The sequence below is a fragment of the Lycorma delicatula genome, chromosome 5 (genome assembly GCF_047948215.1).
Source record: "Lycorma delicatula isolate Av1 chromosome 5, ASM4794821v1, whole genome shotgun sequence".
In the NCBI taxonomy this organism is placed as follows: Eukaryota; Metazoa; Arthropoda; class Insecta; order Hemiptera; family Fulgoridae; genus Lycorma; species Lycorma delicatula.
In genome coordinates, this window is record NC_134459.1 from 126,501,592 (window position 1) to 126,515,633 (window position 14,042).

General features: G+C 29.7%; 1 protein-coding gene across 3 annotated transcripts in view; it reads left to right on the forward strand.

The window, feature by feature from the left end:
• The window catches only part of Tfb4 (transcription factor B4), a 50,566-nt gene extending 46,561 nt beyond the window's left edge, over positions 1–4,005 (forward strand). For 2 of the 3 annotated variants that reach the window (XM_075367014.1, XM_075367013.1), the window contains exons 8-9: positions 795–866; positions 3,622–4,005. In XM_075367014.1, coding sequence (XP_075223129.1) covers positions 795–861 — 67 coding nt within the window. In that variant the 3' untranslated portion in view covers positions 862–866; positions 3,622–4,005. The remainder of the gene's footprint in view (positions 1–794; positions 867–3,621) is intronic. The other variant, XM_075367012.1, reaches the window with a different exon arrangement.
• The last annotated feature ends 10,037 nt before the right edge of the window (positions 4,006–14,042 follow it).

The following is a 14,042-nucleotide window of genomic DNA, read 5'->3' on the forward strand; positions in this document are numbered from 1 at the left end:
GATAGATCCTAATGTTATCTTTCAGTTTCCATTTCACACCTTCTTCACCCCCTTGTAGTTTCTATCTTCATCTCATTTATTAATTTCATTTTTTTTTCCTTGCTTTCTTTTTCCTTCTACTGACCCATTCCGTGCAGTTGTCAAGATTCCACTTGATTTAATCACATTTCCTAACCAGTCTTTTTGCTTTTATGTATTTCCTGTGTAAGTGAATCCTCACTTTTTTGGCTGCCAAAAAAAAACTGGGTACAAAGAATCCTTTACTTTCTTTTGTTGTTTTTGGCTTTCATATTTTTATAATTGGATCATCATTACATTAGTGTCACTTATGTATTTGGGCATTTCATTTGGGGATGGGGATATAAACCTATTTTTTTTGTTATTGTTTTGCTTGATATCTTCAGACTGGATTACTGATATTTTTAAATTATTTCTGAATACCAGGTCACTAATACCATTTAAATTTGATTACAATTGGTCAAGGGAGTGAACGGTTACTGTCACAAAGGATTCCGTATCAAAATTTAACTCTGAATAGAATAATTTTTTTTACATTCATGGGGAACCAAAAAAACCATGGTTGCAGGTCCAGACAACGTAATTCCTGAAATAAAGAAGACGAATTATTACTTATTTATTTACATATTTTAATGTTCCATTTAATTTTCTTCTTTAGTTGTAATCTGTCAAAGACAAAGACCTTGGTAGCCAGAGTTCCTGGCTTTTTTTAGTATTTTAAATTAATTCATATTGTTAATGCATCTATTTATGTTTTTATTTTCATTTGCTTGCAGTGCTGTTTACAAGACACCTGGTCCTCTTCCAGTGAAACCAAAGAAAAAGAAGCCAAAACTTGGGTAACAATGGTAAATGAATGTCTTTTACATTTCATTTAATTTTTATTTTTTGTTATTTATATGCTGAATTTTTAAATAAAGTGTTTATTTTATATATAGTTTTTTATTATTACTGAAAATTGTTACCATAAGTATATATTTTGCATAGTATAAATATGTTACATATGTATGTTATGTATTATAAAACTAATTTTTAAAAAGTTTATTAATATTCAAAATTGTGTATTATGGCACTGAATGTGTAAGGTTTTCTTGTGTATACTGTAAGGATTTAGTTTCAACTAAATTTATTCATATACATTTGACGGGATTGATCTGCTATCCTCAATTTTTTTTTTCTGTACAATAGAGGTTCATGGACCTTTTATTGAATAGTACCTATTATTGTAATGCTAAATTAGTTTGTTGTCAAACATTCCAAGAATTAACAGTAGTATCTGGAAGGAATTACTTTGAGTTTCTTTACAGAACTACACCTGTTAATTATGTGGAGGAAACTAGGTCTATTTGTGGGATTTAATCCTGGATAACAGCATTACATTAATGTTTCCAGGTAACATTGGCAATATTTTTAATAGTACATTTTGTTAATTTTCCTGCAGCAGCTTTTACAATCCAATATAAATTGTACAATGAATTAAACTGTAAAATCATTCCATTCTCAGTACTAGAATTATAATATTCTATAAGATGTTAATGTGAGACTGCTCCCACAAACAATAGCATTCATTTATTAATGCTGTCCCATCTTCTTTAATTCGTATTATAATGTTTGTTAAATTAATTTGATTTTTGAGAACTAGTTTTTCAAAATCATTCTACCAAAACCAAACTGAGCTGGCTTGAAGCCAAGCTACTGGAATGTCACCTTGAACTTTGCTGCTGCTACTATTCCCACCAGTGTTAGTGGTGTATTATATTATTATTATCATCTGTTGTAGGTTTTAAACTGCTCATTCTTCATTTCAGTATTGTTTTATACTGCCTTATATATTAGTGGAAGTTTATGTGATTTTGCATCCTTTCTAGAAATGCATTAAATAGTTACTGAAAGATTTCAAATGCCAGTATTCCAACAAAGAGTACCATACACAATTTGGTTAAAAATTGCTATACATTGGGTTGGTTTCAAATGCAGCCTTCAAGTGAAATAGGCAGCCTTCCCTATTAGTACCAGAGAGGCCATAGCTATTCAAAGAATTTCTGCTAGGCTGAAAAAATATTTTTTTCTATGTTTTCACAACAAAATGTGATATCTTAATTATTGTGACTGACTTCTCAAAAATATTGTCAGTAAGTAGATAGATAGACCCAATACTGTATTTCATAACAGACAAGGCATGGTATCATTTATCTGTCAACATTTATTTACACACCAGGTATTAGATGACTGAAAAAAAAAATTTAATTCACCACTTCATAATTTTTTTCCATGATTGATTATGGTATGCTGTTTCCTGTTAATTCTATATTGGGGGTCAATATTTTTTAACCACAGTGTCAGATTAGAAGTGTATCATACAATTTTTGAAGAATTTTATGTTTCGTGGTCTCCCAAGTTTGTCTAGTTGTGATTTTTTCCTTTGTAACTGTTTGAAGGATAGAGTTTATGAATTAAATTCCTACACTATTGATGAAGGCAAACATTCAGCAAGAAATCGATGGCATTGACATTTTGTCAGGTGACTCACAACTTGTGTCATATGATCATCTCGAGGACAAAAGCACATCACTGGGCAGGGTACTCAACTTTAACATCTTTGTAAAAATATGATACGAACTTTTGCTAATGTAAATACAGAATTTAAGTTAATTTATGTTTAATTTCATTCATAAAATGTTACATTTGCAATTATGATTAGTCTGTACCAGTTCGATTTTAAGCTGCTCACCTGTAAAGCCCAATAAAGGCAAGACTTATGCTTTCAGGTATTGGCCTTTACATCAATCAGCTTGTTCAAACACCTTTTAGAGAATTGTAAGTTACTGACTAGTGATTTAAACAAATCTTATTGCACCAGAACAATGATAATTGAACATAGGGAGTGGCATTACACAGATTTTTTTCAATTTTGTATAATTTGTCATGAGTCGCTAACTCCAGTGACTAAGGTACCTAAGGTCTAGTGATTATTCTTAACCTGTTTCTGAATTTAAAATACATGAGACGATTAACTTCAGAAAAAAGAACCATATAATGATAGACTGAAAATTAATGGTGTACACTGTCAGAAAAGTACTGAAGCTGTAAGAAAACAGCTTTTTTTCTAACCTCGGCATTGAAGCATCAATGTTCCAACAAAAAAATTTACAGAGCTTACAAAATTAAGCTTCTCTTTACAGAGAGTATTATCAGGAATGTCCTTATTATTGAATTTAATTTTAGTAAATTTTAAAACTGCTTTGTTGTCATACAGCCATGTTTTAGGATTTTTCAAGGAACTGTTAGTTAATCTGTATGTAAAGATAACTTATCTTCCTTTGTGACATTAGCAAAAAGTGCAGATCAGTTCAGGTAAAAATTCAGAATCAGTTTATCTTTTGACATGAGAAACAAAACAGGACCTAATATAGTTAGAGATGGTAAGTGGCAAGTTAGATGGTATGTGAAAGAATTACTTCAGTCATATTTAATCCATTCCATGCAAACACACATATGAAATCTGACTGGTTCTGCAAGTTTCAACCATTGATCACCAAAATATTATCTGATTTATCATAGCTGTTATGTGTAAATATATCTGATTGAAATAGTTTATTACAGGTCTGTACATTTTGATCAAACTCTTTATTGTGCTGCACTGTACAAGAAAAAAGTCTACTTATTCCAATAACAATCTGTAGAAGGTGGATGATTCATGCCAAACTGAACATTATTGGGAGTACAAATGTCTACATTAGATTGCAGCAGTATATGACTGCTGAGCAAGTAAACAAAATTATTTAGAATGTCCCAATCAAGAAACTAAAGGGATTGTCTAACATTCTTTTGAATCTCTTGCATGGTAGGGGTATTCTGTATTATGCAAGTTATTACACCTTTGAAAAGATTAAATGATAAAATAAATGAAAATAGTTAACAAGTTTTTAATGTAAAAAAAAAGTACTAATATCAAAATGTTGTAATTGTTTTGTTAAGTTATAAATAAATTCAAATATAAAAATTGTATTCTTAAATTAATCAGATTGTCTTTTATGTGTCTGCTCATCAACAAAGTTGATGTTAATTTATAGCAAGACAATATTGTCTTGCTATAAAACTTGATTTACAGTGAATTGTAGATGAATTTCATGTGTTTATTATGCAGAAATATAGCATATAATCAATAAATTGCACTAAAATCAATGAAAATTTCTAATTTTATGAGTATTTTTACATTTCAGATATAGGTGATACTAAACCAGTTTTAATGGTTTTGAAATTTAATGAAGAAATAGAAAAGTTAAGTTTTTATTTAAATTGTTTCACAAGAAGACATTGTGAAATTACTTCTCATGTAATTTATATATATAGTTCAAATTCAAAAGTTATTCAAATTAACTACAAAAATCACAGAGCACAAGTTCAAATACCTATTTTCAATTAGTAATATTACCAACCCTTTTTACTTCTTTGTACAAAGTGAAGGAAGTATTGTGATCGTGAAAAATTTCAACAGAAATATCCATTTTGATCATTCCTAAATCCATTTTGACTAGTTTTGGCATGACATCTGTACATATGGTATCTCTCATAATTAAAAAATTATTAGCTGTAGGATGTTGAAATTTTGGATTTAGGACTGTTGTAACATCTAGTTGTGCACCTCCCCTTTTAATTGCAATCGACTAAACCAAAAGTGTCCAAAAAGCCCAAAATTCTAACAAATTTGGATTTTGGACCTTTTCTTAACTGCAGTAGTAAGCCCTCATTGAGAGCTTTTCAACAATATATCATAATTGGTACTGGAACCAAATGAAATTTTAATTAATGAAATATTTGGATCTTACAAGGGGAAGGCACATCAGTTCAAATTTGACTTCATCTCCCTTTTTCTATTTTTTTATTTAAATATATTAATTAATTAATAATTTTTAACCTCTAATTGTAAAAAAAAATTACGACAAATAATAATTCAGTAATAACAAGAAAAAGTTATGAAAAAATATCAGAAGTTATTAATGAAATAAAATGTGTATGTACTTTTTCATTTTAAAAAAGTGTGTATGTAATTTAATAGGCATATAAGGAAGTTATGTGGTGTCCACATCAGATTTTTTCTTTTGTAACTTATACTTCCCCTTGGAAATTATCAGGACATAATATATCTAGAGACCTGACAGGTAAAATTCTACTGCTTCTCAACTATATTTAAAATGATTGCATCATTTTAAATGTCATAACTGAAGAACACAGTGAGGTGACATTCTTGTTGAGATCATAACTTAGTAAATTATATTACTATATTCCTGGATTCCTGCTGATAAACATGAAGTAAAAACTAATGCTTATAAAATTGCCATTTAAAACAAAAGGCCTTACTTGCATGATAATCATTGGTTCCTGCCCAAATATACAGTTTTGGAACATGCATACAAGTCTCTAGTCAGGCACTATCATTCTTCTACTATTGGCAGTTATGTTCATTAATAAATCTATTAAACATAAAGTTAGTTAGCTTCATCTTAAAATATGATAAAATTTAAAAAAAATTGTCTATATTAAAGTTTTGCATATTAACACAATATTCATCAAAGCTAATACCTCTCTCCAGTGAAAATCATTCTCTAAAATGTGTGTGATTTAGTATTTTTAAGAACTTTTGTGAATTGAAAAAGTAATAATTTCATAATAAACTTTCCAAACTTGTTTTTCTCTCCAAATTGTTATTATCAGTTACTGTCTTCTTAGTTTCACTTTTTGGTCCTCTTTGGGAAAAATATCTTTAAATGTATCATTCCTTTTAAAGTTAATACGCTATCTCCAAACCCATTCCTCATTAATAAAGTTTTTTGTTTTGTTTGAAGAAGACTTCTTTGAAAAATAAGCAATTGATTAAATTAAACTACTTAGAAATGAATAAGTTCTGATCGTACTAAAGGACACACATTTGACTCATTATTATGTAATTCTTTAATATGTTATTCATTTAAAGAATTTATAATCTCAGGTTGACTGTCTCTATCTTAGTTGAATTAAACCAAATGTAGAAGATAAAAAACTGATGTTGGAAAGTATTGCTTGCTTAACTATTTAAATTTGTAATTAAGTTTCAGATGGACAGTTACTGATTACCAGAAACCACATAAGGAAACCAACTTCATCATTTTTACATTATGCTTTTTCTGTATCAGTTACAAATATTCAATTATTAAAACTCAATATATTCTCTAAAAGGGGATAAATCATCGAGCAATGATAGTGCATTTAAAAAAGGTTGTTATCAAAATTACTCCCATTTTAATCAAAATTTTCTACAATGATATTTCCACAACACCTTGAAATCTGCAAATGTGGTATCTGTTTACAAATGTGGCTGTAAGACATAACATTGGAAATTACAAATTATATCTTTATCAGTTTTTCCAAACTACTAGAAAAAATGTATTAATGACTTCTTAAATTGTCAGTTTGGCTTCCAATAGAACGAGTACTGAATTAACAGTGAATGATTTTTGTGGATAAAATTTATAATCCTCTAAAAGATCAAAGTTGAAATAAGGCTGCAGACCTATTTATTGATATAAGGAAAACGTTTGACATTTATTGAGCTCATAATTTTGTTAAAAAAAATTACATTATTGCTGGTATTCGAGACCAGTTAATGATTGGTTCTGCTCCTTCCTAGAAAAATGAGGCAGAGGAGATTTAAAAAGTGAAACATTTTGTTTGCACCACAATGGTCAGTTTTAGATTCAATTTTATTTCTGTCATAAATTATATGTCTGCAGGAAAGTTACAGGAACTATCAACATCATTTGTAAATTATATCTAGCTGATGGTGCTGTTAGTTAATTTATCAAAGTGCAAAGTGATTTAAAATTTATAAGCACTTTGATTTTCTCGCAGTAAATGAATCTAACACAAAATATTAAATGTATTTCTTATTTTTACCTTCTGATCTTCAATGCTCCCTCATGTAAGAGAATATTTTCACTAATTGTGGATGTGAAAAAATTTAACAGAATGATATCTGCCAAATATCTTTGTATAATAGATGATGAACTAACTTTGAATGTGACGTGCACATACAAAATGTAAAGAAGCACATGCTAATTTTGTTAAGAATGCTTTATCATTCAAAACAATTTACTGCTACCTTATGACAAATTTATTTTGTGTTGTCAAAATTAAGTTACAGTATTGCTTAGTATTTGACTAAATCGCTCTACTTTAAGCCTCATGTGGTTCCTTTAATTTCATTATAGAAATCTGTGATTTGTGTAATGTGTGGGTTAAGAAAAAAACACACTTTTTATCAGTATGTGTATACTACTAAAATTGACCATCACTGCCTGAATTAAACTATTTACATCCTGTAACTTGTATTACTACTTATGTCATATTTCTTGGCATAAAGTAATTTTATGTTTCCTTTAAAATTAAACAATTGAATTTGCTAAGTATCTTCCAGATTGTATAAAAAATTGGTTACTGTCTTTAACATCTGAGTTTAATGATATGTTAATAATAGTACTTGATAGTTGTTGATAGATGCTTTTGCTTCTCAAACTTAATTCATTTCCTACCTAAAACAAATTTTAGGCTGTCGAAAAGTTTGAAGTTTTGTGGGTCTCTTTGTGCATGGATATGTGTATATGTCTAATTGGATTCATTTTCTTTCTGTTTTGTTTAATATATTTAAAGTTAAATTATAAATTATACACTGCTGCTTATATTCAAGAAGTTATATTTTTTTTTATAGATTAGTAATTATTTCATTCACCTATACATAATGGATATTGTAAACCTATTTTAAAAAGTATTGGTGTCAAAAAAAATTTACGTAAATAATATCAGCTGATCTATAAAAATGCTTCAAAATTTGTGTAATTGTGTACACAACTGCTAAGATTTTGAGTGATAAATCTTTTTTTAACATTTAAATTATTTTACAACAGTAACTGATCCAACTAATTTATTGAGGGCATTCTGAAGGTGAAATGCAATAAAAAATGTTCAAACATGTTTTCCACAGTTTCATTTCTTGTGTGGTTTTCCATTTACACAATTGCTACTGTTGATATCTCCGAACAGTAGGAATTATCTAAGAATGAGTTTCATAGTTTGTTTTTTTGTCAGATTTTACATTAAATATATGCACCCTTTGACCAAAATACAATTCAATATGGTGAACTAGTATATTATTTTAAAAGAAGTTGGTCAAATTTCCTGATAATAAAAATGAAGTTATTCACATCTACAACTGAACTGTATTATCTGGTTATTTTCAGTTTGATAATATGAAGCCACTTTGAACATTTTGTATCATTGTACATATATGGAGTAACGAATTGTCAAATTGTAACTCTTCTGGACGTATTAGAATCTGACTTGTTTTATATGAATCGCAGTTAACATTAATAGAGATAGCAGTATTGATTATTAAAATTATACATTATATGAATGTATAGTATACATAATATTAATGGAAAGAAAGCTATTAGGGTCAAATTTTGTTTACTGGGATTTTTACAGATGTTGAAGTTTCATGATTCCTCTAACAAAAAACATATTTAGTATAGAAAAATTCTAGATTGTTGTATATATGTATGTAAATCCATTTTTTTTACTTCATGTCTCCAGATTGGAAGGACTAACCCACCTTGGCTTGGTCTAGTGGTGAAAACTTTTTCCCTAATCAACTGATTTGGAAGTTAGTTAAAGAGTTCCAGTGTTCAAGTTCTAGTAAAGTCAGTTGTTTTTACATGGATTTGAATACTAGATGGTGGATACCGGTGTACTTTCGTGGTTGGGTTTCAATTAACCACACATCTCAGGAATGGTTGAACTGAGACTCTACAAGACTACACTTCATTTATACTCATACATATCATCCTCTGAAGTATTATCTGAAAGGTAATTACCAGAGGCTAAACAGGAAAAAGAAAGAAAGATTGGAAGGACTGATGAGGATGAATTTTGGCACGATGATTTTTATATATGGGACATATATGCCAATCAATTTTGGTCACAGTCGATCAAAGGATCAATTAGGTACAGACCTTTTGGTCTCTGGATCTTAAAATGTTATTCAAAGGTTAGGTAAACTTTTTCACTTAATTTAATGCTCGTTAAGTGGATAAGATAATTCTGATTGCATTTAGTCATATTTATACCTCCACAAACGGGGGAGGAAAATTTTTTTTTATCATTTCTGGATTCAAAATTATATCTTTGTACTAATATTATTTCATTACATTAATATATCACATTGGTTATGTATTTGAAAAATATCATTTTTGAATTAGCTAAAAAAATTATGCAACTCTTTTCAGGCATTTTCCCCTTTTCAAGGGAAAGTTACAATTTGACCAATTTGGGCATATGTGGTTTTCACTAGAATTTGACTCTTAAGGAACCCAAATAACCACATGCAAATTTTCTGGATGTTAAATGTTCGTATATACATGTGTGTGTGTTCAGTGTTGTCCTCTAACTCACCTTTTATCTCCAGAACTACTTGACCGATTATGACTAAACTTTGTCAGATTAGTTCTATATGTGGGACATTGATGCCATTAAATTTTCAACTTAAAAGATCAATGGGGTGGTGAGGTTGTACAGCAAGGTCACCTTCTGTGGCTAAGTGGGCATACTGCATCAATATTACCCGTTGTCACCACAAGGAGTGCTAGTGTTGCAGTCCAGCATCTTGAAAGTTTTCATTTTCCTTGTGAGAAATTTCCTTTTCCCTCGTTCTCTTGGGAAATTAAAAATTCCCCTGAGTTGCTAACCAAATTATTTTTGACACTTTAAATATTATTTATTTTATGTAGTTAATATTTCAAAGGTTGGTTGCACTGACGTACAGCTGTTGTAGTCTTCTGCTATGTTGTAACGTCATGGGTGAACGGTTGAATTAAATAAATGAATAATATTTGAAGTGTAAAAAACTAACTCTGCCTGACTGGATCTCAAACTCAATAGCCCGGTTGACTCAGACTGTGGTGCATTAAGCCTCGAGGCTACACCAGTCCGCCGACCGTACAAGCAAAATTTGTTCAATGTAAATTGTGAAATGACATAAGTAGTGCCGAATGTCACTACTAGTACCGCCACATTCGTGCTAATTAAATACGATATGCATGCCCACTTAATTAAAATCATTGAATTAAAAAACAAAATAACATTATATTTAAAAACATAATAAAAAATGTAAATTAAGTTGTGTGTGTAAGCCGTGCATCACAAACAACTCACAGTTGTAGGAGTTTCCTGTCACGTGGCTAAAGCCGTGTTTGTTGTCAGTTTTTTATTCTTTGAATTGAGTTTACGGATTAGTTTTTTTAATTTATTTTTTAGTACCATCTGCGGGTAATCCAGTTTTAAGTATAGATCATTCAGAAGTTGAATTTAACCTAATTCTGTACCAAAGTTGCAACTACCTTACCTACACAACTTTATTATTTTTGGATAGGAAAGGAATTTTTCAGTAGAAAAAGTAATACGAAAAAACTGACAAGTTTTAATACTTTCCTGGCATTAGTTACTTTTATGTAATGAAAAAATAATTATACATGGAAAAAAGTTATCTAAGATACCTTTTTTTGGGGTGAGGAATAATTTATGAGAAGTTTTATTTCAAAATTATTACTTTATGTTTAAATAAACCAAACACTTTAAAAATTATATAAATCTGTATTTGAATTCTTAATCAATATTTTTGAAACCTCCAAAATCGCCTTTGTAGAATTTTTTTACGTTTACTACAATTATAAAAAGTTATCTAAGATTTCTTTTTTGGGGTGGGAGTGAATTATGAAGAAATTTTATAGTAATATATTAAAAGATTAAATAAACCAAAAAAGTTTTGAAAAATTCAAAAAATCAATATTTTTAAACTTTGATTGTCTCCCCGACCCACAATATTGCTTCCAAAGTATTTCTTTTTGGGTTGCTTGCACTACTATTATGCCAAGGAAGAAAAAATTTGGGAAGTGGGAAATTTTCAGGCAAATCCTTTTTAAATCGTAAGATTATTATGCACATGTGTAATAAGTTTTGTATAAAATGGGATTATGTTTACGCAAAAGTTTGAGAAAATTGACTCCCAAAAAACCCCCCGGAGATATTGACCCCAAAATTTCTGCAACAAATTGCCCCCTTGTACTCGAGTCTGTACAAAATCAGTTTATCCAGTCAAAAATTTATTCGCCGATCTCCATGGCAAAGTGGTAGCGTCTCTGCCTTGCATCCAGAGGTCCTGGGTCCAAATTCTGGTCAGGTATGGAATTTTTTATAATTACAAATTTCCATTTTCACATTCTCACGTACAAGCGTTCTTCATAGGCTTCTGTGGCGAATTAATTTATCAGTAAAAAAAAAAAAAGTTATTAATCCCATACTCCACCTTTTGACTGATTAGCATGCCTTCCTTCTTGAAGCAAACAAGAGCTATGATGCCCAGGAAAGTAAAGATTTCAATTAAATATTACTAATCTGTATATATATTTATATTTTTTCTTCTTTTCTTTTTAAATCGTAGATGTCAGTCGTGTAGTTTTTTATGTACTGTGTCCTTGCATAACACCACAGAAAACATGGGTATTAATCTAGCATCAGTTTATCATGTTGAAAGATTGTTTTCTTTATCCATATGAATTGTGTTGGTTGATTGTTTTTATTTTTTGTTGAATACTAACGTACTATAACTAATTATTAACCATTCATTTTTTTTATTTTGAGAAATGCTTTTTTAAATAGACGTTACGGAAAGGAGTTCATCTAGATTTTCTGAAAAGAAGATACGAAATACTAACAGACGTATTGTACAAGTTAACTAAGTGTAAAGTTCCCTTTCTAAAAAAAAAACGTATTTACAAATTAGCATTCAGTTTTTTCAATAAAGTTTTTTCCTTGAACATTATTTATGTTTTATCGCTATTTGTTGTAGAATGTATAATAAGAAATTAAAAAAAAAAAACGCCTGAAAATACAGGTGATCTGATTATTTAAGTCGACTTTATTTAATAAGCTAAATACATTTTTAAATTAATTAAATCTACTGGAATTTGAAAAACCACCTGACTCGTAAACATGAAGAATTACAATTTGATTTTTTATTTAATTTCATCGATGATATATATCTGAAAAAAATTCAGATTGTAGTAAAAATGTATTATCTGTTTTTGTCACTAGAGAACAGCATCTCGTACTGTTGGAAATACTGTGCACAGTATCTGGAAGAGTACGAGATGCTGTACTCTAGAACGTTACCCTCTGATAATTAGTCGGATTACATTTTTGCTAATGAGTTTTTGTTTAATAATTTTTTACATAGTAGAAATAACAATTCGAGGTTTTATTTTATTCTCTAATCACTTTTTTGTTAATTTATTCAATTTCATTCTTAAAAAAAAGAAAATCACTGAACAAACTTATATTTGTTACTGTCATTATGTTATTTCACGCTGATTTGAAATACTTTAAAATGATTTTATAAATTTTGTCCGAAAATTCTTAATATCCTTATTACCTACTTTTTGAAAAAATGTACGATATTACTTTCGGTCGCACGGTATAATTGGAGGGAGGGATGAAATGGAATTTTCTTTACGTTTTGAGGTGTGTAGGGTACGAAAATTACATTCACTTAAAATATAATTTCCTTAGATACCTTAGACACCTAATTTTTCATCTTTTACAAATAATATAAATTAAGTAAATATTAAATTGCATTATAAAACAATGTTAAATTAAGTATGATTAAGTTAAGTAATATTATAATTAGTATTAGGATTACTCCATTAATTATTAATTCTGTAAAAGTAAAAGAAAAAAAAAGAAGATATATTTATATATATACTCATATATATAGGCGTGTTGTTTATATGTGTAGCTTATTTATAACTTTTGTGGCTTGATTTCCAGAACTACTTCATAAATTTCATTGAGAGTTAGGTATACTGTAGTAGTGTACCTGAAGTTGTGCGTGTGAAAATTTGATGAAGTTGGTTGAGTCGTTCATGATTTTACGCTCAATTTAAGGTTGACAACATAACCTCAATGTGAGTTATTTTTTCGGTCGTATTATGGAGTTGGGGATGAAAATAGATTTTCTTTATGTTTCAAGTTTGCGGATTACGAAAATACCATTCATATTAAAAATGTTTTAATTTCGCTCGGATTTCAGCTATCCGGTGAAATGAGGTCGTACTGAAATATTTAGAATGTTAAATTAAGGGCCACAATTAGTGATTTCTTATGATCTGTAAAATCGAATAAAATAGCGACCAGAACTGTAGCTGGAGTACTTTTTGAGAAATCTAGGGTGAAAACTAATAAATACGGGTGAAAACCCCTGTTCTTTTATGTTTGATGTACAAAATTTGTTAAATGGGTGATAAACACGTAAAACAATTAAAATCACTTGTAACGAACTTAATTGTAAATAAAATATTGTAAGATAAGTTGAATAAAACAAAAAAAAAAGCTGGCAACAGTTGTAGAACTTTTCCGTCATGTGGCTTTTTTCTAATGCACGGCTTACTCACATACATACATACATAACTTAATTGGCACATCATATACGATCATACGAGACCGCAGGGGCTTGGCAACAATTGATTTAATGGTGTACTGATTCACCACTTCATTTCGTCTAATCTTATTCTCGGTTTCACTATCATTAGCTACGATTCTTACACCCGTAGAGTTTTATTTTAAATTAACGATTTGTATCGCCTGCTTCTTAGACGCTAGCTTTTTAGTAATCTTTCCTTTAAATGCCTCAGGAGTAACATCAGTTGGCTTGTCAGTCAGTAACATCTTTGGCGACAACTCCGGGGAAATCCGAATCACTTCTGAAGTCAATTTTTTTTCAATTAGTAGCGGCGTCGGCGGAGAATCAGTTAATACTCCCCCCCCTCGCCAATTCCAGCCTTGAAGCCCTCAATGTACCCCTGAAGCTTATCGTGACTGTATATAATCACATACTCTGGTCTCCTTTAGTGCGACCAGAGTTCTGTGTTTTTGTCTACTTT